This window comes from Lutzomyia longipalpis, chromosome 4, assembly GCF_024334085.1.
Source record: "Lutzomyia longipalpis isolate SR_M1_2022 chromosome 4, ASM2433408v1".
Taxonomy (NCBI): domain Eukaryota; kingdom Metazoa; phylum Arthropoda; class Insecta; order Diptera; family Psychodidae; genus Lutzomyia; species Lutzomyia longipalpis.
In genome coordinates this window covers 545,616-570,613 of record NC_074710.1, presented here as the reverse complement: position 1 = coordinate 570,613, position 24,998 = coordinate 545,616, and the positions used below count along the sequence as shown (strand labels likewise).

At 31.8% G+C, this 24,998-nt stretch overlaps 1 protein-coding gene and 1 long non-coding RNA gene across 4 annotated transcripts; one reads left to right on the top strand and one right to left on the bottom strand.

Moving 5' to 3' along the window:
- Nucleotides 1-648: 648 nt before the first annotated feature.
- LOC129794660 (RNA-binding protein 24-like) lies at nucleotides 649-23,156 on the bottom strand. 3 transcript variants are annotated; one of them, XM_055835465.1, is made up of 7 exons: nucleotides 22,555-23,156; nucleotides 18,205-18,620; nucleotides 12,210-12,336; nucleotides 10,374-10,431; nucleotides 3,652-3,790; nucleotides 3,166-3,265; nucleotides 649-3,106 (listed from the first exon to the last, which is right to left on the bottom strand). In XM_055835465.1, the coding sequence occupies exons 2-7, from the start codon at nucleotides 18,529-18,531 to the stop codon at nucleotides 2,949-2,951; spliced, it is 909 nt and encodes a 302-aa protein (XP_055691440.1). In that variant the 5' UTR covers nucleotides 18,532-18,620; nucleotides 22,555-23,156; the 3' UTR covers nucleotides 649-2,948. The 3 variants fall into 3 exon arrangements, with proteins under 3 accessions (XP_055691440.1, XP_055691439.1, XP_055691441.1); XM_055835464.1 differs by lacking the exon at nucleotides 22,555-23,156 and having other exon boundaries at nucleotides 3,166-3,250; nucleotides 12,183-12,336; XM_055835466.1 differs by lacking the exon at nucleotides 22,555-23,156 and having other exon boundaries at nucleotides 3,166-3,250.
- LOC129794664 (uncharacterized) lies at nucleotides 16,039-18,207 on the top strand. Its single transcript, XR_008751067.1, has 2 exons — nucleotides 16,039-16,124; nucleotides 16,207-18,207. It is a non-coding gene; the product is annotated as an uncharacterized LOC129794664 (long non-coding RNA).
- Nucleotides 23,157-24,998: the final 1,842 nt, after the last annotated feature.

The window sequence follows — 24,998 nt, the reverse complement described above, 5'->3', positions numbered from 1 at the left end:
TTATTTTAGAGAAAAGAAAACTTTCAACACCTGGAAAAACATTTTTATTTTCATTATTTTTCATTGAATTTTTTTGACTATTTCTTTACTTAATATTAAATAATCTATCTGAAAATTAAAAAAAAAAGGGATAATGCTCCAAGTTGGGTGAATAAGTTAAAAATAAATAAAGTTCTCATTAATACGTGGGCATATAGGAACTATAGGAAATGCCGAGGATAGCTCTTCTCTGGATCATCACTCTCAACCCGTTTTTCTCTTCATTTCTTTTTTTTTAATTGAAAACATTAAAAAAAAATAAAGAAATTTATTTATACCAACGTGAAGAATTTTTTTGTCGTTTTGAACACGTCAGAGAGACTCTCTTGACAAAGATGGGGAGTCTTGAGGGGGCCTGTTGAGTGGGGGAGACAGCTGCAAACGCCCCCCATCTATATGTGATCCCATTGAAATGCCTAAAAGTTGCGACGACTGAGGGAGAAGTTAAATGACATGGTTGGGGGGTTATTTTTAGGATGTTGTTGATGATGATGGAGCAAGAAAAGAAAGAAGAAAAAAAAAGTTATTTAGAATGAAACATGGCCCGACTTGAGGACAGAAAAAAAAGAAAAATGAGAGAGAGTATAGAAAAAACACTTAAGAGACACATTTTTCTTCCTATTTATAATAATTTCTTTATTTCTCTTTTATTTTTTTTTACCTTTGGCTCCATCCGCAGAACAAAGTTTCTTTTGGGATTTTCTTTGCCATTTCCTCCACAATATTTCTCATTCATCATTTATCTTTATTAATTTTTAATTTATTTATCTTTTATAATTCTTAATAGGTAGGATGTAATTTTTTTCTGTGTACTTTCGTATTTATTTTCCTTTCATTTATCTTTTTTTTTCTTCCTTCCTCTATATAGTTTTTGTTGCTGTTGTTAATAATATACATAATATTAAGTAACTTCTCCACAAAACCTCTCTTTTCTCTTTGTTTTTTTATTTATTTATTTCATTCATAGAGATTCTCTCATCCTTAAAATGATATGATTGTTTTTTTGCTTTCTTCTTCTATTAAATTAATAAATTATTAACTTAACAAATATAGGTAATATCTCTAGAGAATATTTATCATTGTTTTTTTTTTAAATATTTTTATTGTGTTTCATTATAAAGTATTTTTTCCATCGATTTATTTCTTTGTATTGAGACAAAAAAATCTTCTCAACCCTTCCCTCCTCAATTCCTGTTATGCAACAATTTTATTTTAAATTAATTTTATTCCCTCCTTCACTTAATTTATCTTCTCTTAATTTGTTGTTGTTGTCTTCTTTAAGTATACGGCCAGAGTAATGAGAAAAATATAAAAGTTCTTTTGTCTTCCTTCAGGACGGATTGTATTGTTCTTTTTTTTTAATAAAGTATATTTCATTCTCGTTGGAAATATACAAAACCCTGCGTCTAATATTCGTACTGTTTTGCTGATTTTCTTTTTAAATGAAAATTTAATTCAAAGTTTTTTTTTCAAGACTAAAATGGCGACTAAATAAAGGATATTCTTTAACGCAAGGCAGCTTCCTGAAGAACTTTCAATTGGATTCTCAATAAATCCAAAATATTTGTAAATTAAAGTTTTTTTTTGTATTAATTTAAATTAAATCAAGTGTTAGATTTTTGCAAATTCAGTCATTTTCTCTTGTGCTCTGTGAGTGAAAAGTTTAAAAAAAATCACTCAGAGACAAGTTTAGGAAAGAATTAGTTTTCTTTTTTTTTAAATCATGATAAAAAATAAATAATCTAGAAAAACATTTGACTAGATTTACAAATTAAAAAAAAAGGAAAATCAAGTTAATAAATTAAGAAAGAATTTTTTTTATTATATTTTGTTGGTTAAACTTTAAAGGATATTTGAGATTTTTTTAATTTTAAGAGTAGTTTTGTGTTATTTTGAGCAAATTTGCTTCTGGGTCTTTTCTTTTATTTTTTTTGTAGCCAGTTTTACTCCTATCTTCTCTATTATTTTATTTTTAATTTCATTTAGTTATTTTTTTATTAGTTATAATCAAAAATTTTACAAATAAAACCAAAATTTATATTAATTTTCTTCTTAATTAAAAAAAAATCAAAATATCCTTTTATTTTAACCAAAAAATATAAATAAAAAAAAATCCTTTCATGTGCTTTTAAAATGTTTACGTCACATTACCATTAATTGACAGCGTTCCTTTTTCTATGTCAAAAGTTGCTATAGAATTAACAAAAAATATTAAAAAATTGCGTTTTTTGAGAACCTTCTGTCAAAATTTCGTCACATGACAGTTGAATTATTTATCTGTCACTTTGTTTATGTCAAAAATAGAAGAAACTTTTTAAAATTTATCATCATAAACGTCCATTTTGGTTAATCTTTCGAGAGATTTAAGATTATTGAAATTTTTCAGTTTGTTTTATTTATTTTTCTTTTCATATTCTTAAGATAAAATATAGAATTTCTATATCACTAACATTTTTTCTTTAATTTATTTCCTTTCTGGTGTCCATCTCCTCAATTATACGCTAAGATTTTTTTCTTGCTTTTCTTGATAGTATAGGTATATATAAATCTTAAAAACTATTAAGAGAATTAACCTAAAAAAAATATTCTCTGGCGATAATAAGTTACAAAGATTAATTAATGTAGGTATGTTTTCTACTAAAATAGTAACTAAAATATTCTTGTTTTTAGCATGCTTGCTTATTGAAAGTAATCCTCTTCTTCTTCTTTTTCTATTAGGTAATTTAATTTTTGTTAAAATATATAGGTTCCTTTTTTTTGTTAATAATGGTTTTATTGGCGTGTCGAGTCTTTGTGGATCACACAGGGGTGATCCTTCAAGTGCTTCTTTGTTGATTTTCTTTTATTTATTTTTTTTTTTGGTAAAAATTTTCTTATTTGAGCTGCGCCAGGATTTTGGGGGCGTAGAATCATTGAAGTCGTGCCTCCTGCAGTGAGGTCTGCCCGGCACCTTGATACGGTGCTAAACCCGGAAAGCCGCCTGCCGCCGCGGCAGCAGCAGCGGCACCCGACTGTGGCAATGTGGCATAAGTATATGGGGTAATGTACCCAGCAGCAGCGGCATTGGCTAAAAATTTACCATTTTGAATTTTTACCATAATAAAATGAGGAGAAGAATAAACTTACCAGCTGCAGCTCCTGTGTAGGGATATGCTTCGAATCCGGTGTATTGACTCGGATACGGAGCAGCAGCGGCTGCGGCAACGGCATTCTTCAGTTGAGTGTCCAACAGGAAGAAAAAAAAAGAAATAAAGTAAAAATAGAATCACAAATTTATGGAAAAGAAATTAAAATTCAAAATATTTTAGACAATTTTGTGCTGTTGTGGGTCACAACCTTTTGATGAATAAATTTTTTTATTAATTTAAAACAAAAAAAATCAATTTAAATTAAAGCACAATCATCATAATTTTCTTTTCAAAACCTTTAATTCAATCCATGATTGCTATAAAATTCTGAACTTCCAAAACTCACCACCATAGGTGTCTACGGTAGTTGAGGGCGCTGTTCTTGCAATTTTATAGCAATTGGAAAATGATTTAAGTGCTATTCAAAATTTCTACCATAATTAAGGAAGCCCTCTCGTGAATATTTAATAATAAGAAAACTTACTTGGTACTCATAGAACTGACTAGTAGCTGCTGCAATGGCGGCTGCATGGGAGAGCTGAGTAGCTGGTAGTGGCATTAAACCAGCTGTTGTGGCACTTGTTCCCAAGTACGGTGCTCCATAAACATAAGATGGCGGTACCCTATTTGAAATTTAAAAACAAACCGCCATTAGTAAATTAACGGAAATTTGCTCTCTCTGATTTAAAATTGAGAGCAATACAATTAAAAAAAAAAAAATGAAGAAAGACAAAGAGACGTTTATAGAGACTCTAATATGGCAGCCATTTTTTTCTTATTATTAATTTTTTATTGTATAATAAAGGAAAATTAAAAAAAAAAGAAAACTTTATTATCCACTCTTGGTAAGAATTAAGAAAATAAATCCAAAAAAAACTGTGTCAATTAAACTTCTACGAAATCCACAAAAATCTCTCTCTCAGTGGTACATTAATTCTTCACGCGTCCGCGCATGTGGCAAAAGGACGCGAATTTCTCCATGATTCTCTTTAACGGGAAAAAATAAGAGATAAATTGTATATTTTTTTATTATCTAAATAGAGAATTGTTGTCCTTTTAGTAGATAATATTGATTTTCAAATTATATATCTTTTTGCCGCGTGCACCAATGTGAACAATATATATATTGGAGAAAATTAGTGACACGAAATAATATTTTTTTCCATCACATACATGGCTTCAATTCACCAACGCGCGCGGTAATTGCTGGTGCGCGCAGGAAAAAGGTGGTCAGAAAAACACAGAGAGATAATCAACAGGAAGATTATAAAAATGTGGCAAAGAAAATTCAAAAAAAAAATTGTGGCTTTTCTATTTCAGGGAAATGAATTTAGGATAGTTTTTTGTTCTTATCCGCGGGGTAACCACACAACACCACGCATCAAATATTTTGAAACTAAGTATTTATCATTTATTCTGAATGATGAAATATTACGAAATCACCCTGTATGTAGTGGAGCATTTTCCAAATGCCCAGTCGCATTGGAAGTATTATATTTATTATTCATCAACTAATAAAGCTCACGTTCTATGAACATTTTAGCACTTAGATCCCCAACAATGATAATTTCTTTGTCTACCAGTCATTTTTCATATTCCCCCCTCCCCCAAGTGTCCTCCCACGTAAATTGATAAAATTGATTTGAAATACCTAAATGTATTTACTGATTTACCAAACGAGACAATTATTGCTCAAAAAATACCCCCTATATGTATGTCTTTTATAGAGCCCTTAAACATTTATTTAACGAAAAAAACCTCTGAAAATGCCTTTAAATTACAAAATGGGGTAAATTTTGAAACATAACCTCAAAATATAGTGGCGTCTTCTCACCCTAACCGCCATATTGTCATAACCCCACAAAATAATAAAACTACGTAAACTACCCCAGAAAAAAAATCTCTTTCGAAATGCCCATCAAAAGCTCATTGTAATGTTCCAAATTTCATACAATTGATATTAATGACACTTCAATCATCCTGCTAATGAGCTATTACATAAAAAATGCCATCATTTCCTGTGGTAATGGCCATCATGGCGGGTAAAAAGAATCCCACAAACTTGATGAACTTTGAAACTCAATCGTGTGCGCACCGTATCTCATGGATTGCGTCACTAAATCCCCATTTTGGACGCCTTCCAGACGACAAATCTTTCTCACCGAAAAAACACGCGCGCGTGCGCTTTTCTCTTATTTTATTATTTATAAAAAGAAAATTTCCTGTGTGACATTTAATTTAAGTATAACAAAAATAATTTAGTTCACACCACCATGAAGAGAAAAAGGTCGTCATGGGGAGAAAATTGCCAAAGAAATTATGAAGCATAAATAATTTTTCATTTTAATGCTCATTAATGAAAGTGTTGATAGAATTATGTATATAAAAATGAATTTGACCGGAAAAATAACGGACGAAGGTGCATTTTTTTTCGACGATAAAATTTTCCAAGTTAGTAATATAGATATTTGAGTAAATACGTCAAAAAGTATATATCAAAGTTTCTTACGAAATTATTTGTACAATCGGTAAATTATTGTTTAGTAAGTAGAATAATTTTTTTTGGGCTTTAATTTAATACATTTAGACTAAAATTTAGTACTTTTCAGGCTTCAATTTTAACTTAAAACCATTTAAGTAATTTTAGGATTAAGTTCAGTATTTTTAGGCTTGAAGTTATGATTTTTTGAGCTTAGTACTCTAGCTTTTAGCTCCTTAAACTGAACCTATTTTTGGACTGAAATCTTATAAACTTTTTTCGGATTTGAATTTAGTACTTTTAGGCTTGAACCTGGTACTCTTTAAATCTGTTTTTTTTGCTCTTTGATCTGAATATTTTTGGGTCAAAAAACGGACAATTCTTCAGGTTTAAAATTACTAAAACTGAAAAAAATTAAACTCAAGATTAATAAACGTTATTCGATTCTCAAAGTTTAAAATGACTCACAATGAGCTGAAAAATATAATAATTTGAATTTTAATATTTTTTTTTTCGATCAAACTATTTTAGATTCTTAGTTAGTTAAAAAGTCATAGGAAATAGTCCGTAAAAGTATTTTTTTAAATAAGATAAAATTCCCCCTTAAGAAATTCAAAAATTGGGCCCTAAAGGATGGAAAAAGAAAAATCTTAAATGATTTCCCAATTGGGATTAGCCAGAAGAAAAATTCTCATAAAATTTAGTAAATTGAAGTCTTTCAGCTAAAGAAAAGTAACATTTCTTGGTAAAGTTTATGCGTGAGAAAGCCCTTCACGTGGTTTGATGTGAAAAACCTCCAATCATCGCAAAGAGATGCCTCAGAGATGAGCTCCAATCGCAAAAATTCCCACCAAGAGCGCATGTCCGGAAGGGGAGGAGCGCACCTCTCACAGAGACCCGCTCTTGTGAGAAGAAAGCTCGCGCAAGTTATTTGTAAAAATAAAAAGCACATTGTACATATAGAAAGAGAGCTTTCTCGCCAACACCAAACTGCGCCTTATGGCAAAATCTCATCATCCAAAAATACTGCGCGCGAATGGCAAAAAGAATTCTCTTACTTCTGTCACATTGAACGCGATGTCTTTTTTTTTGTTTGGTGTGTAAAGTCGCGTTCTTCGCGGTGAATTTGTGGTGTTTTTTGAACGATCAGGCATCGAGACGACGGTTTTTGGTGCTAATTTTAGCTTCTTGGCGACCGCTTTGAAGAGAAAATCTAATTTTGGCGACACGACAGGCACTTTTTTCATCATTTTAACACACACTCATCGGCCTCTTGAGAATTTCCCGCTCTTCCAACTTTCATCGTGCTCTGCATGAATCTTCCTTGAGTTCTTTTTTTTTTACGTCTTCTTCTCATTTTCTTTTTTTTTTTCATGTGTACCTCTTAAGAAATATCTCTACATATATAGCTAAGAAATCTCTTTGGAAATATATCCAAAAAAATGAATTCCTTTTAATTGAATAAATTGTAGAAATTGCTACTTTGCAGCTCATAAAATTGACTTCAATCAATAAACTATCCCCAACATTATTCTTTCTTTTATTTTTTTTACTACCTACCTACCTCTACGAACTCACTGAATTATTAATTCATTGCAGAGGAAAATGTGTAATGAATGGTACATTTTCACCACGAAATATTTGTCCACATATCAAATTTTGACAGCAAAATTTCAGCTTTATGAACCCTTCGAAATACTTAATTCATTTTTCCTCCAAAAAAAACCAATTTAATCAACCCAGCAAAAGCAATGAATATTTTTTTTCTTTTCTATATAGTACAGTGATGATAGACATATTTAGTCAAGAGAACTTGTAGAGTTTTTTGTTGAGAATTTATTGGATAACTTCCAAGATAATTTTTCTTTCTCCCCATTTGAGAATGTGCTTAATAGAAAAATTTTAATAATTATAAATAAGGTTCATGCGAGAACTTTCATTTTAAATTCTACAAACTCTAAATTCAAACGACCAAAGGACTTAACGACCTACTCGTTTTTTTAATTTGCCGAATTTTAACAATTCTTTTTAATTCCTTACGGTCCTTAAAGGGTTAAACGTGTATAATATCTATATTTTTATTAACTGATAAATAAAGTTTTTATCGAATTTGTATTTATTTAATAATTCCCCTCCCTTAAGCTAATCCTATTTACAAAGCTTTATTAGGGAATCCCACTTAATTTATAAATGAAAGGTGGTCTCCGTGCTAAGGTGTTATTAAGGTCAATACATGGAGTTGAATGAAGTCCATTGAATCAATTGAAATCGCATCTATATGCGGGGTTGGAAATATTGACAACCCCTCCCTCTCCCCTTACGTATGAAGACTAGCAAGGAGGGTTTTCATAAGCTCAGAAAAAAGAAATTGTTTTTTTTTCTCTTGTATGAGACATGAGGTAAATTATGAAGCCACATTAATTTCCCATTTCCATTGGAGCAAATACACGTCACTCTTTCGTCTATTTTCCACAAAGGTAGATAAGAGAAAAACAAACCAACTATCCGTCCTTCCGGTTGAATACAAAAATTGTCGTATTTAGTTCTTCATTAAAATTTTCCTCGTACCATTTTGAACGTTTTTCTTTTTGAAATTGTTTTTTAATCCATTTATAACACTGAGGTGTGAATGAAGTAGACAAAAAAAAATAAAACAGATATGATAGAGTCATAAAAAACATAAGTTTTGTACATATAGAGAAAAAATGCAGTATAGGTGGAAAAAAAGAGAATTTGAGAAAAAAAATTAGCAAATGATGTCCCATCACCAGTTCTAAAATGTTTGATTCTTTTTGGTTGATAAAAAGGCTATCAAAAAATGTAAAAAAAAAGAAAAATCGACAAGGAAAACATCCACACAAAATTTCTTTAAAAAATTTGATTGCTTTGTAAAACACTGAAATATAATAAAAATCTTATTTCAATCATTAATTAATTTAAACATCTTCCCCTTTTATTGATATGTAGGATAATAGGTAAACTAACTCATTTTTCAATTCAAGTTAATTTAGTTTTTAATTTAATAGGTACTTCTTCTTGCCCACAAATTTTACGAGTATCACAAAAAAATTATTGCTACTTTTACACCACAACACCATTATGTATTATATTTTTTTAATATTATAATCAACATCGAGAAGAAAAAAACTACATAGTAAAAAAATGTTATTGCTGGCAAAGAAAAAAACGTCCCTAATGTGTTAAGCAACATGAATAAACATTTTAAAACTTTTAATAAATATTATATTCCAAAAAAATCACCAATTAGAATATTTTTCATTTTATTAAAAAAAAAATCTATAACCAAAAGAGGGGAATAGAATTTTCGAAGATATTAATTTTTGGTTTTTTTCATTGAATTTTCTGTCTCATTACTTTTTTCTTTTTACACAGAAATATTATCAAAGAATTCAAAAAAAGAAAACCTCATGAAACACGCAACACACCACTAAAAAAAAAAACAATCAAATTTCTCAAGAAAAAACACTGCTTTTATGTCAAAGAAAAAAAAAAGGAAAACTGTAAGAAAAAAAAAACGACAAACGTGTGAATTTAGCACCCAATCTCTTTTAAGAAAAAATCTCTATAAGAAAATCTCAAGATTTTTAACTCACTTCTTTCGTGTGGAAAGATTTTCAGGGTTTTGTTTTTTGCAAGTTTAGAACTATAATTGTGTGAAATAATTTTGAGGATTCCGTAGATCGCAACTGATAAGAAAAAAAAAGGATAATAGAAAGAAAATAATTTAATTTTTTTTACACATATATGTATAGGTAGTAATTTTCTCAGTGTTTGTTAGATTTTTTTTTTTTTGGAAAAAGAAAATCCCTCTTTTTTTTGACTTGAAACGTCTTCAAATCATTTTCACTCATTGCAAAATCTTTCTTTCTCTCTTAAATGTTGTTCCGCGGAAATTTATGAAAAATATTATTTGAATTTGACGCGCACTCGAAGCGGGATAATCATGGTGGTGAATTCGAATGGTGAAAAGAAGTAATGTGGGGAAAAAGGACAGATTTGGCGGCAAAAATGGCAGATCGTAGATAGAAGGCAAGGTACGTGCTTGCTCCGTAATAAATTGTAATTTATCGCGTAAAAATAAGGAAATTTCGCGAACAAATGCAATAAAAATTTATTTTATAAATTTAGTCAAAAAAATTGATAAGAAAAACAACAACAAATAAAGAGAAAAGAGAGGGAGAGAAAATGCAAACTCTCACGCGTGTCTTTTCACCTTTCCATCTCATACCATTGCTAATTTGGCGGGAAAAGAGAATTTTCTGCTCATTCAGATGGAATCCAATAAATATTTGACAGATTTTAGATTTTTTTTTCAATCAAACGAAATTCACTTTTCACCGTGAAAATTTTCACATTAAAAAATACGCGCCGAAAAAACAAAGAGAGAAAATATTTAACTTCTTTTTTCAACAAAAAAAGTATCAAAAAAAACTTATTTTTGGTGAGAAAAAGAGTGAAATTATCGATTTGAAAGCGTTTCACCTTCGATGTTTCGCAATGATCTTTTATGTCGTTTACTTGTACAACATATACATAATTCTTTTAACCCAAGAATTAAATAAAATAAATAGAAAATCATAATTCGTAATTGCAAAATTTTTGTGCCAATTGGTAATTTAAGAAAAAAATTCATTGTAAATTAAACATTATATGAGGTGTAATAAAATGTGTAACTAGGAAATACATTTAAGAAAAAAAAGACTCACCCAAATTGATTTGGTAGCACCGGATATCCTGTTCGAAGTCCTGCAGCAAAGGGGTATCCTACGGAGAGAAGGTGCAAAAGCATTGAATTACAGACACACACACTCAAATCCCATTGATTTATTTCTTATAGTTTTTGCTTTAAAAAAAAGAAACAGAGAAAGTAGCAGATTTACAGTGAAGGGTGTGAATTTTAGACGCATCATCTTGAAAAGAATGAATAATTAATTTTTAGATTCCTTTAGTAATCCACATTAAGCTGTAAAAATTGATTTAAAGTAAAGAAAGGAAAAGAAAATATATTTTATCATATGTAATTGATCACTGAACTCTATTAAAAAAAATATTAAACTCTATTAAATTATTTAAAAAAAAAACTTCTGTTACTTTTAACAGAAAGAATTTTCAAATATCTTCCATCAATTTCTATCAAAACTTTGGTCATTTTGAATAAATTAAATTGGTCTAAGATATTTAACAATTCTTTACGCGGAATGTGTAGGTATTTTCACTCTTTTTGCCTATTTAAATCGACTTTTTTATCCTTTCATTGAAAGTTTTGTCGATTTCACCTAAATAAAATCAGTAATACCTAATGACTGAAATATTCTTCCAAAATTGTCTTTTCAATGATTATTTTCTGTTATTTTAACCAATTTTCTTTTAAGAGTGATTAAAATTTACTTTTCAAAAAAAAAATCTTGGAAAACGAAAAATTAAATGAAAAATTGAATTTTGAACAATTTTTTTTTGTAAGAATTTTTCTTTTGAAAATAATTAAATCAAGACTTAAATGAAGCGTCTAAAAATATTCACCACCACTGTATATTTAATTGTTAAAATTTTGTGAGGCAGTGAAAGTATTGGAAAATTGGAATTTTAGTACAACACAAAATTAGTAAAAGAATTAAGCCACAAAAGCTCACTGAGAGAAAAAAAATCGGGGCAATTCAATTCATTTAAAATCCATTCATTGGCAATTATAAATCATTTGTGGCGCGAGGGAAACTCACAAAATGGCAAACTCGCGCATACACAATAACCCATCAAAAGCAATTTAGTGGCTTATGGGTGACAAGAAGCCTCCTCACATTACCCCCCACGTTTGAACTTCTGGGGAACACTATTAAAATTGATAAAATTTTATTTAAATGCGCACGATTGTGTCGTTTTTTTTCACTCTTTCTCCTTTTTTTCCACCCAACCACCTGCCACGTCTTCACTGCGCGATATGTTGAGGTGAAAAAGGGGGGATGGGGGGGGGCAGCTCACCTCTGGCTCAATGTGTTGCACGAAAAAAAAAATCTTTTGTGAAAAATAAAATTCTCTGTGTCACAGCGAATTAATCGGACAAAAATATATAAAAGATTATGTCGCGCACTATATTGTGCGATGATTTCCGACCGGAAATGTTCACGGAAACATTTACAATGCTCTACACGGTGAATGGTGTCCAGAGCGTGGCGATGCTACGCGAATGCGATTGATGTGTGTGAGCTAAGCCCCAACATTTGCATATTTCATTCTATATTTACAAACAAATTTCCAGCACGCAATGTATTTTCTTGTACGCCCCCTCCTTGCCCTCGCGCATCAGGAATCACCTCTAGGGATATCCCATTCGCGCAATGTGTCTTCATTCCACCCACGCAATTTAGCGGGAGGTTAAAAAAAATGAGTTGGGAGCACATTGAAAGTAAATGTATGAAGGAAGAAGAAAGTGACGAAGGAGTTGCAACAGAGAAGAAAGTGAAAAGCAAATGGGGTAAACACGCAAACCTCACGGTTTTCCTTTAATTTTTTTTTCTTACCTCCGAATGCTGAAGTGGACAACTCACCTGGAGCTAGGTTACCACGTGGTTTGGCACCCAAAATAGCCAGATTCACATTGGCTTTACGACCATCAATGATGGGATTTGGGTCTTTGCACGCCCTCTCAGCACTCCCCCTATCGCCCATTATCACCTGAAAATACAAATAAAATAAAAAGAAATCTAATTATCTTTTTTTATTAATTTGCAGCAAAGATTTCAATATTAAATTAAGAAAAATATAGTATACACAGTAAATCGTTTTTCCCGCAACTTGCTACGGAATTTGACTTTAACTTCCTATTAAATTTCATTTATGAGTAAATGTAAATTTCCGGTAAAATAGCAGAAATTTCTGTAAAATTCAAACAGAAAATATTCAAATATTTACACGAAATACAGTATAACAATTAATTTTTCTGTCATTGAAACAGAATTTTCCGTAAAACCGAAAAATTCTCAAAAATCTTTTGAAATAACGGAAAATTCAGTAACTTGAACAAGAATTCTGCTAAAGTTACAGGAAAGTAAGACAAATTTGAAGAATTTTTGGTGAAATTTCTCAAATCTGTGAATGGCGTTCTAAAAGGTAAATAGAATACATAATTGTTAAAATAATTACTTTATATTATTATGGTGCAGATGACCATCAAAACATTATGTCCACTAATGGCTTTAATAGAATAAAATATGTAGTAAATAATTTTTTTTTTGGCTCCTACAGTAAAAAATCCGTTCAACGAAAGTTGTAACCGAATTTTAGTGTATAGAAAATTTTACTAAAAATTTCGTAGGGTTAGGTTGAAATACATAAAATTAATCACTGAAAAATTCCTTTCAAATTAATAAAAAATTAACGGAAAATTCTGTAAACGTAAAAGATGAACTTCGACTTTACGAAATTTTGTGTTCCACAAACGCATAGTCTGTCGAAAATCCTTTCCGTAACTTTTCAGCAAAAATGATTTACTGTGTATACAGTGCGGTTCCACAGAAGAAATATTCTCATTGGCTCAGAACAGAAGGCCGTGACTTTTGGTTGACGTCTTCGCGAAGCAACTTTTTGGAAGCGACTTTTTTGCGAAGACATAACCTCAAAGCAACTTTTTTTTGTGCAAAAAAGTGAGAAATACGGGAAAAAATGCATTGCAGTGCCCCCGGGGGGCTTCCCGTATGCTCTTGATGCATTTTCCAGGTGAAAATTCGCACAATTCTTTTTTTTGTCACAAAAATCTTTCGAGGCAACTTTTTTGGCACTTGGAGGCAACTTTTTGGAAGCGACTTTTTTGAGGAAACTTTTTGGAAGCGACTTTTTTGAGGAAACATTTTTGAGGAAACTTTTTGGAAGCGACTTTTTTGAGGAAACATTTTTGAGGAAACTTTTTGGAAGCGACTTTTTTGAGGAAACATATCCTCAAAGCAACTTTTTTTTGTGCAAAAAAAAATTGAAAAATGTGGGAAAAACTGCATTGCAGTGCCCCCGGAGGGCTTCCCGTATGCCCCTAAAGTCAATTTCCACCCGAAAATTCGCATAGGAACTTGAAGTTCGTACACTTTTTAATACACTTTTTTTCTTTCCGGAACGGTATGATGTGTGCCCGGAAAGTACCATAAGGGCCTGGAATTTCAGCAGGATGACTGCCAATTGCACCAGGAAGTTTCTAAGGGATCTTAGGAACTTCCTTTTCATCACCCGGCTTTTCCTTGTGTTATCTTTGGGCCAAAATCTGAGTGTATAAAAATGTTTTACGAAATTGCAAATATGACTTCCTTCAAGTTCCTGTGCGAATTTTCGGGTGGAAATTGACTTTAGGGGCATACGGGAAGCCCTCCGGGGGCACTGCAATGCAGTTTTTCCCACATTTTTCAATTTTTTTTGCACAAAAAAAAGTTGCTTTGAGGATATGTTTCCTCAAAAAAGTCGCTTCCAAAAAGTTTCCTCAAAAATGTTTCCTCAAAAAAGTCGCTTCCAAAAAGTTTCCTCAAAAATGTTTCCTCAAAAAAGTCGCTTCCAAAAAGTTTCCTCAAAAATGTTTCCTCAAAAAAGTCGCTTCCAAAAAGTTTCCTCCAAGTGCCAAAAAAGTTGCCTCGAAAGATTTTTGTGACAAAAAAAAAAAGAATTGTGCGAATTTTCATCTGAAAGTGCATCAAGAGCATACGGGAAGCCCTCCGGGGGCACTGCAATGCATTTTTCCACGTATTTCTCACTTTTTTGCACAAAAAAAAGTTGCTTTGAGGTTATGTCTTCGCAAAAAAGTCGCTTCCAAAAAGTTGCTTCGCGAAGACGTCAACCAAAAGTCACGGCCTTCTGTTCTGAGCCATTAGGTAACCTCTAAGGGGACCATGGAAAAAATTTTTTTTTAATAATTTCCATGTTAGAATTTTTTAACATACAGAAGAAGAGAGAATTCGCATCCAACAAGATTGTATTGTATGTATATGTATATTTTTTGGGAGAAATAAAAAGGACGCTGCTGGGAAGTTTTGTGAGTCTGGGATGCAGTCTGAGGGTGAATGTGGAAGGGTCCCCTTTGACAAGGGAGAAAACAGCACCCCTGTTTAGCCATTGGGGTGTATGATGCATTTGTATGAGTGTATGCCGCAACCCCAAACGAATATTTCACAGTACATACATATAGCATCAATGGGTGGTAAGTTGGAATATTATTAGAGACGTACGCAACATAAAATCACGAGGGGTGGGCCGTATAGAACCCACGGCATATTCTCTCTCTCCCCCTTGATTTCACGGCTGCCGAAACACCCTCCGCATTTCAAGCAGAAATACACGATTTTGTTACCAACAAAGCCCTATCCATGTAACACAGGGGTACTTAATTAATCTTCTAATAGAGACAATTTTTAAAATGCCTTTTTTACGCGCTCTTATTACATTTTTTTTTAAAGAATACATAATTTCACTCATTGAGGTAAAAAAAAAAGGTAAAGTGTCTGTCAAGATTAATTTGTACCATTGTTGGTGGAAAAATTGAACACGACGCCGCATATAATATCACCTGACAATTTTATTGATGGACAATTAACAAGAACCCCCAATGCTAATTGTTTTTTGGCACGAATGCAAAAGTTTGTTATGTGAAGAAAAACATTAAAATTCATCATGTTTTAAAGGTTCTCCTTTTTTTTTCTTTTGTGTTAGGAACAGAATAAACTAGGGGAGAGCGGGACAAAATAAAGTCTTTTAAGGTGCATTGGATAAAGCTCAAAGGCACAAAATTCCTTAGAAATGAGCTAAACATTTCGCTTTATCTGTTTGGGAAAATATAATATTTTGAGCTTCTTCCAAATTAGCCTTAAGTGACTTCTTTTGCCCCGCTCTTCCCTACACTGTTGTGAGCATAAATATATTCATTTTTCAATTTTTTATTTATCATTCAAACTTTCTTTCTAACTGAAAGTGAAAATTAAAGGATATTCTACTGTGAGACATCACTGTAAATCTTTTTTTAATGTGAATTTTTTTTAAATTTTCTTTTAAACATTAAAAAGGTCTTTAAGAGAAAATTCATTAAAATATATATAATTCAAAATTACTTAGAATATAAGTAGTAAAAATAATTAAAAGTTGAGGCTTTTTGAATAGCTTTTTAATTTCATTTCTGTCGTAGATTTATAGAAAAAATTAAGCTCTTAAAAATTAAAAAAAAAATATTGTGAAAAAATTAGTTTTTCAGTCGTGATGTAAAACGAATTTAGAAAGGTGACATGAGTTAGTAATAAGAACTAAGCTATGTTGTTAAGCGAAAAAGAAGCAATTTCAAAATTTATTTAGGAATCACGAAATACTTCAAAGACCTTCTTATAAAAAAAAATAATTCTTTTGCTCGTTTTCCCATTTGCAAAAGTTAGTTCCTCTGGTGAATACTCGTCTAACGTGCGCAGCTTAGCAGTGAAAACTCAAAGAAGGAATAAATTTTGAAAGTAACGTACTCTATTTAATTTTCTAATGATCTTTTATTTTCGATTTTAAACAAAATGTTTCAAATTCTTTTTTTTCTGTTAGGAAAACTTCCTATAAAAGTGAACCAAAGGATACTTGAAGATCATTTTAGAGGACAAAATGAAGATCTTCCTTCTAGGCATTCTAATCATAATCTCTGTAAGAAATTTGAGTGGACACGAAATGAAAAAATACAAGAGTTATACTTATGAGGATCATGAGGACCATGAAAACCAAGAATCACTAAGGGACAATGTCTTAAATACTTTTTGTGGTATGAGATCGCTTTTCCAACAATTAACGTGTCCCATATATAGTTTTATCATGACTGAGCGATGTTGTAAAAAGGCTCTAGAAAAATGTTGCAATATTGGTAATTTAGTTCAGGCTAAATGTCTTAAAAATATAGGATGTATTGAACTACCTGTAACGTAAGAATAAACATCTTGTGAAGTCAATAAAATGAAAATTAAAGAAAGAATATTGAGAATTTTAAATTATTTTGTATTTTGTGGAGAACCATTTCTAAGATTTGTTAAGTACTAAAAAATTAGTATTTTGGACCTCCTAGCCAATATGCCTTTCGCTCCGTTAAGGAGAAACTTTGGTATTATAACTATTTATTCATATAATGATCTGAGAATCTCCCAAAACAAGGTTAAAATCAGTAAAATTTAATTCCATTGGTCCAGAAGAATAGTCCAGGATAGTAAAATAAGGAATTTCTACAGAATTCAATTAACTTTATTCAAAAACCTTTTTGAAGCAGGGGACTGATAAGACTCTTTTTTAGTCGAACTTCGCAATATTTCAGATGGCTTGAAAAGAGAAAAAAATATAAATTTATAGCGAAATATTAACAAAATTTGAGGTAAGAAACGTTCAAAGCGAAATTAAATTTGCTTATCACTAGATGGGATAGTTTGTCTTGAAGGAAAAAAATGTCGTCATTTTATTTCCAAAAAAAAAAAACGCATCGATATTTTTTTTAAATTGATTTAAGTGCATTAATCTTCGTTAAACCCTCCTCAAAAGTCATCATTCGATAGAATATTAAATTATCTATTCAGTTGTGGTAGATTTTTTCAAATTGAGGAATTTTTCTGGATGTCTCAGAGGTCGAAAGTCGAGAGATCATATCATGTTTTCCTATGGAAATGGAGTCTTTGTCAGGCCCTTGTTTTAAAGTACAAAAACTATTTAAAATAAGTTCTTTGTGTTAAGTTCGTGAGTTTCATGCACGTTCTATAAAGCAAAAAAAATTATTTAATTTTTGTTCTAAAATTTTTTTTGTTCTTTCGTGATCAGCGTCAGTAAAGCCGATATTCTTTGTTAATTTTTTTTTAATGTAAAACGTGTAAATCGATCACATTTCTTATTACAATTTAAAAAAAAATTATAAAAGCAAAATAATAAAATATTTATCGTGATCTTCCGATCGTGTGATCATGAAATGAAGAAAATCCAACAACTAAGTCTTTTAGTTGTTTTAAATAGTCGATAAAGTTAACAACGTTTCACAAAAAAAGTAAAGAAAAAAACGGAGAACAAAGAAAAAGAATGAAGATCATTTTAGTGATCCTCACCATTGTCTTGGCTGTTGGTCTTTTAACTGCATCTCCAGAAGAAGTTTGGAAGGAAAATTGGAAGAAATCTAAAGGATATCACGAATATGGAGACAAGAAAGATTATAAACCAAGTGAAAAACATAAAGGAAAAGGAAATAAAGCAGAAAATAGTAATAAAAGTGACATCCTCGGAATCTGCATTCTCGCACTTCCCATTGCAACAGGATGTCCTATTGTCGCACCATTTGGTATAACAACAACAGAATGCTGCGAGGAGGCGATTAATCTATGTTGCCCAACACTCTGGAACATCTTACACCTTTCCTGCATTCTTACAATTGATTGCCTAACATATCTAATTGAACCTGATCTCCTTACGGGTTTGTTGGAAAATGGTGGTGAATAAAGAAGAAATGTCTTACAAAAAAATCGTCTAATTTGATAATGATCCTGAATTGTAAAAATTGCAAATAAAAGAAAATTTTCTACTCACAAATCCATAGCCTCTGCTCTTATTGGTTTGTCTATCCGTAATCACGACAGCTTCCTCAATATCTCCGTAGACTGAGAAATGTTCTCGCAAGCTCTTATCCGTGGTGTGATAGGGTAGGCCGCCCACGAAGAGCTTTGTCCACGTTGTGTCCTTTTGTTGCACATTTGATGTTGATAGGGCTGCCGCAGCTGCTGCTACGGCAGATCCTGGTGGTGCTAACCCAGCACCAGCTTGTGTTGTGGACGCCACCAGAGCGGCTGCCTGTGAATTAGCTGCCAGAGCAGCTAGTGTCGCAGCATCAGCCTCTGGGGCTCCTGGCATCAGCATTCTCGGATGAATGGCGGCAATTTTGATGATAACGTCTCTCCAAAATCTCCCCGCCTTACTGTAGGCGTGCAGCTGATCCCCACAAAACTCTACAACAAAGAAAGATGCCTTTTAGCTTTTCTTTAAGCGAATCTTTTGGACAAAGGATTGTGCGCGAGAAATTGCTTATTTGTGGCGTTGTTTGAAAATAGCGCCTTGATTTACGCGTCCATTTCCTCCCGCGACTACGCGGCAAAAAAACTGAGGGAGAGACTTCTTTGTATAGGGGGTAAAAAGCTCTTTGTCCCTTCTTTACATCCCAAAAGACCCAAAATAATTCTCCATCTGCCAGGGATTGGAAACCTTTCCTGAACTTCATAATTACTAAAATATTAAATAAAAAAAAATAAATAAAAAAGATGCTCGATCAGTTGAAACAAGGACCACCATATTGAATAAAGTGTTGGAAAAACATTTAGGTTCGATGAACCTTCTCTTTAACAAAACTGTACGCGGTGAAAGAGGTTAAAAACACCCCTGAAAATGAATACTTTTCCCCTAAATATATCGCGGCTGTGCCACAGAAATGTGATTCACAGACACAAGCGCATGATAAATGCAATGAGGTACACAGAAAAATTATATATACGAAAAAGAGGGTGAAACTGAATCAAATTCATCCATATGTGCGTTCCTAATTTCTCTCTTTCTCTCTCTTTGTGGCATTCATCTATACCCTCCAACGAAAATATATCTTGAATTTCCCAATGGGCCCCATGCAGGACTAAAAGATTTAGCTTTTTAGATGAAGAAGAATAAAATATATTAGACAGCATTAAAATCATTAATATAGTTTCTTGTTTTAGCTATTGATGGTGTAAAAATGAAAGCAAAAAAATGTTAAAATCCTTCCCTTTTCATTTATAAGACGTTTCGGAGACCTATACCTCCTTCGTCAGGTCTTAATTAATAAAAATAGAGTAATTTACTCCAACAACATCAAAAAACATTGAACGAATTCTAACATTAAGAGAATAATGTGATTTATTTTAAAATAAATAAATTGAAAATTTCAATAAAAAAAAGTTGCATGAAATAAGTAGAATTGTGTAACATCTGTCCATTATTTATTTCATCCAAGGAACGTACACCGCGATGGCCAACGGCATGAATTGGGGTTCTTTGGCGAAACACAACACAATGGGTATACGCATTGCTTTTCGTCCTCCTTGTCCCACCTTCATCCCTCGCATAGGGTGGAAAAAGGATCCAGACAACAACACCAGGCAACCCAGTCAACCAGGGACTATTGTGTGCATTTTTAACGTGGGGTAGTTCCTCTCTCTCACAGCACTGATCCTCTTGGGTTCTCTCCCAGTTTTTTTTTATACTTTACTTCTTTCTGAGACAAACTTATGTATTATATATAGCAAACCCCTGCCATACAAATACACATTCAATTTATTAACTATAAAGCACGCATACTATATCAGAGATTTTGTCACGGATAGAACAACGAGGTGGTGTGGAAAAAGAAAAGGGGAAGTAAGTTTAACATGTAAGCTTTATCTTCAAACACGAACCCCTATTGCAATGATGTGGATTTGGGGTCGCTTTCCACACACATTCCCTATATCCTCGGAGGTCTGGAGTTGTTGTTTTACTTTTTTTTTTAGTATATAACAAAGGGAATTGTATATTATATACATATGTATTTGGAAGATTTTTAGGATATAAGAAAAGGGAAGGGGAGATAATAAACATTTGAGTAATCAGTTTTTGAGCACATATACATTGATGACAATGTAGAGATTAAAACATCACTTCCCTTTTGGCCCCTACCTACCCTCTCCTAAAGGGTTGGATGGTGAAATATTAAAAAGTGAAGAAAATAGTCCCTAATTAGTTCCAGACAAAAAATTTATTAAAAAGAAATTAATGGATTTTTAACGATGGAAATTCCATTTAGTATTTGAAATATTAAAATTTAGTATAAATTGTAAATTGTTGAGCTAAAGAACATGCTCAAAATACAATCTAATCTCGTAATACTTAAGCATGAGCAATTGAGATTGAAATCGAAAGGTAAGTCAGGTATATAACTACCTACACAAAATATAGGTAAGCTCTCCATTTGATTTGGGAGCATTTCATGCAAGATAAGCATATTTATCTGAAATGTTACAGCATGTTTTTTTTGGCATAAATCGCGTGGGTATTTTTTCGTCTAATTCACTTTAAATATTTTTTTACGTATGAAAATAAAATAGATTTATCAATTTCTTTTGGTAAAAATATCAAGTTTTTAAGGTGACTCAATTTTAGGGCGTAAGTTGGTTGCATACAATATTACACTATCGTATTTAGGAGAGAACAATGATTCTCAGTAAGGTATAAATTCATGACGAACCCTTAAAAGGCCTAAACTTTAGGGGAGGAACCAAAATTGATCTTAATCGAATAAAAGGAAATTTAATGGTCCGATTTTACCCAAAATTTGAAAATTCTAACTTTTTTTATGCTTTACTTTGCTAAACTTTGCTAAAATGTCCAAAAATTCCCCTTCTTCCCCTACATACAGTGAAGAGAATAATATTATGACCAATTACATTGTTTTGATGATACTTTAATAGTAAATATCTCAGGCTGTGACTGATTAATTTTGAAAAATGGCGTGAAAGCTGCATTTATCCCAAAATCCATAAATCCATTGAATTTTAATTGAGAATTGAAGTGAAAAGGGTCTACTTGAGCGACTGCCAAAAATCAGCCCTTTAACCGATTTTGATCACTTTAGGAGTTTTGGACAGAGGAAGAAAGCAGCTTAAAAAGCTTTTTCAAATTATCAAAATCGGGCACCCAAAAATAAAGTTAGACGAATTTTTTTAGTGGTTCTATTCCGATAAATAAAGAGGGAAAAATACTTAACAATTTACATAATAATGCCGTTAAAACAATAATAAATGGTCCTATTATTTTTCTCGGCACTATATCTTACAATTCTTTAAGTGAAATGCCCTATTATAATGATTTCAACGATTTCAACCCACAATTTCTGTTTTATTTAAAAAAAAAAAAGGTAAAATAAAGCAAAATCATTAAAAAAAATAATATTCTTTCCTCATTTAAAATTATCTACCTACCTATATTTTCTTTTATAATGAATTTGTATGTAACAATTAAATTGTTAAATGTGGTTTGCTAATCACTACAGTAATGTCTGTATCACCCACGTCAGAGGTCAAGTTTACTATGCAAATCATGTTGATCAATTGAAAACTCCCCAATACATACAAAGATTTTCCCAACAACAAAGTCAAATATGGGTCAATTGAGTGGACCACATTATGCGCCCATGCGATGCTCGAGATTTGACCACCACACAGAGTCTTTGTGTATGTTTTTGGCAATCTTTGAGGGCTCTTGAATTTTTTTTTAATAATATAAAAATTCGTTGGTACACTGTTAATTTCAATTTCTTTTTTAATTTTCAAAGCAATAAAATAAAGTTTTAACTGCAAGAGCATAAGTAAAATATATAATAAAAAAATCTACCATCTGGAATTGAATTCAAGGCTATGTAAAATCTCTGTGTGTATGTGCACAATTGTTATAACGTCGAGTGAGCAATAGTTTGCAATTTTTCTTATTTTAACATTAGGAGATGAAATTGTTAGTTGAAAAGACGTCTGGGGCAAAAAGATGCAAGATTCTATCCCCACACACGGAGATGAATTTCTTTTTGTGTTAAAGTATGATCGTTTCAGGGGGCCCAACGTCGCGCGCGCAATAAAAGCATCGAAACAAGATAATTAACGGGCAAACAGAGACTGTGTGGATGGAGTTTATAACAAAATATTTAAGCTTGACGGTCTCTCACACAAGAAAAAAAAACATCTGTTCCTCTTATTGGGGCAGTGCGATGCAGGGTGGGACATGGGGTAATATACTACATTTCCGGATATTTGCAATTAAGTGGCGACGAAATTGCTAGGGGGCGTCCCCATGCAAAAAAAAAAGTTGTGATCATGTTGAAAAACATACATATAGGTAGGTAGGTACCTTTTGTTGTCTTTTTTTCCACCAATAAATAATATTATGCTCGCTATATCCAAAAGATTGTGAAAAGAGAGTCACTGTGTCACTTTTTTTTTCCTCTGTACTTTACTCGCTCCTCACACACTCTTTCTTCACTCCACACAATTTTCCTCTTCGTTCTGGTGATCACACAAAATTTTTACGTTTTATACGTTCACAGTATTTAACTGATGTTCACACACAGGGATCTTCTCTCTGGTTTAAATTTTACCTTACTTTCCGCGCCTTTTTCTCTCTTTTTTATTAAAAAAAAAAAGTTCCCCTTCAAATCACTTCTTCCCTTAAAAACACATAAAAGGACTCCTAGCTATGTATGTATATAGCGACGATATATATAATCTTTGTGCGTCTCAAAATTCAAACCGTACACGATTCCTTTATCTCTTTGGCAATGACACACGCACACAGGGATAACTTGCTGGCAGGCAAAATGTAATATTAAAAAAAAAGTAAAGGAGGAGAGTCACCCTTGTTACAAACAACCAAAGCGAACTCTCAGCGTGATGCCAACGGTGTGACGGTCAAAACACAACTGAGAACACACCATACAGTTCCGACTAGACTCTACCCTACAAAATTGAATTTTATGTCCCCGTCTCACTCATGCTTTTACTCTCATTTTCTTTTTACAGTGTAGCCTAAAGCCCACGATGTTATTGTTCTTCGGGTGACGACACGCATGAAAACTGCCCGCGATGTTACCGTACACACAGAAAAAAAATGACAAGAAGTGGCAGTCAAATCGTCAATTTTTGCGAGTGGGCCACTCGCATAGACAAAATACGAATATTTCACTCGCACTCATTCGCACTATTTCTCGAAAATTTTCACATTTATTGGACCGAAATTGAACATTGAATTCTATAAATACTGATTTGCTCAATCACTTACACCAATTTAAAAGCAATATTTCTTCCATAAATAGCATTATTTGCCCAAAATAGATAAATAAAAATACAATATTAATTGATAAAATTGACGAGAAGAAAGCAAATGTTATAGCAGAAAAAACATTTAAAAGGTTTCTTTCACAAACACTAGCGCCGCGCGGAAATTGGGCGGAATTACCAATTTTACACATGATTTTTATTTTGTTAATTTTTCATCTGGAAAAACTATTAAAACACCAAAAATCATTATCTAATCTCATGTAAAGGTCCACAAAAATAAAATTTCTTCTCGAAAACATAAATTTTCGCATATTTTTTAAAGGATGTCACAACCATAGAAAAAATAATTTCTGCAACAGAATTTCATGACGATATGTCGTAGGATAATCCATACTTTTTCTTTTTTCGTCATTAAATAATTTCATAATGACTTTCAAAGTTTGAATTATTTTTTATAATTAAAAAAAAAAAACAAAAGTTAATTAATAGACCCTTAAATAAGGCTGTGTTACAAAATCTTACGTCGCAGGGTTACTTTAAGATAACTTGAACTACTTTAGAAAGGATATTTAAAAAAATATCGTCAAAAACTAATTTAACTTGATAATGTTTCATAAGACATTAATTTAACTTTATAAAATAAAATTTAAGTCAATCGGACGAACAATCCTAAACCGAAATGTCCGATCATAAATATTAAAGCTTATTATAAGCTTAATGGTAAAATATGAAAGTATATTAATATGATTACGTTGATCAATTTTAGATAAAAATTTTTAAGCAATTCAAAAATGGCCGCCATTTTATCCGAACTTTTTTCCAACAAATGTAATGTAAAATAAATATTTTATTTTACAACCACGCTTTTTGGATGATGTTTCTCACATTTCCCATAACCATAAACTTGTTTTTCACGCGAATATTATTTTTTTTATTTTAATTATTAATTTATTTGTTTTAATTTAGGAAAATCGAGGGTTGGAAAATATACTATACTAACTCATTTTTGTTGATTTTCAGGAGAGCGATTTGAAGTTTGAGATTTACATTGCTTCTTATGTAAAATTTTTTACAGTTTTCGCTGTAACTTTGTAAGGAACAAATATTCGAATTTGTCCTTTTAAGGGTAGATGAAGGACATCAAAAGCAATCGAAAAATGCGTTAAAAATATACTATACTAACTCGACTTAGTATAGTGTATTTTCCAACCCTCGAAATATAGATCTTATGAAACGTTATAAAGCCCTATTTTGTAGAATCAAGGATATGAATTTAAAAAAATCAATAATAGTTTGGTATGCAAGATGGCGGTCAAAAGAATTTGAGGGCGAAATCCCGACTGAAAATCCTTTCTAAAGTAGCTCGTGTTATTTTAAAGTAGCACTTTGCGACATAAGATTTCGTAAAACAGCTTAATTTAATTTTCTATAAATAATTTTTGGGTTTTTTTTTTGTAATTATAAAAAAAATATTTGCAAAATTTTGTAAATGATTGGATA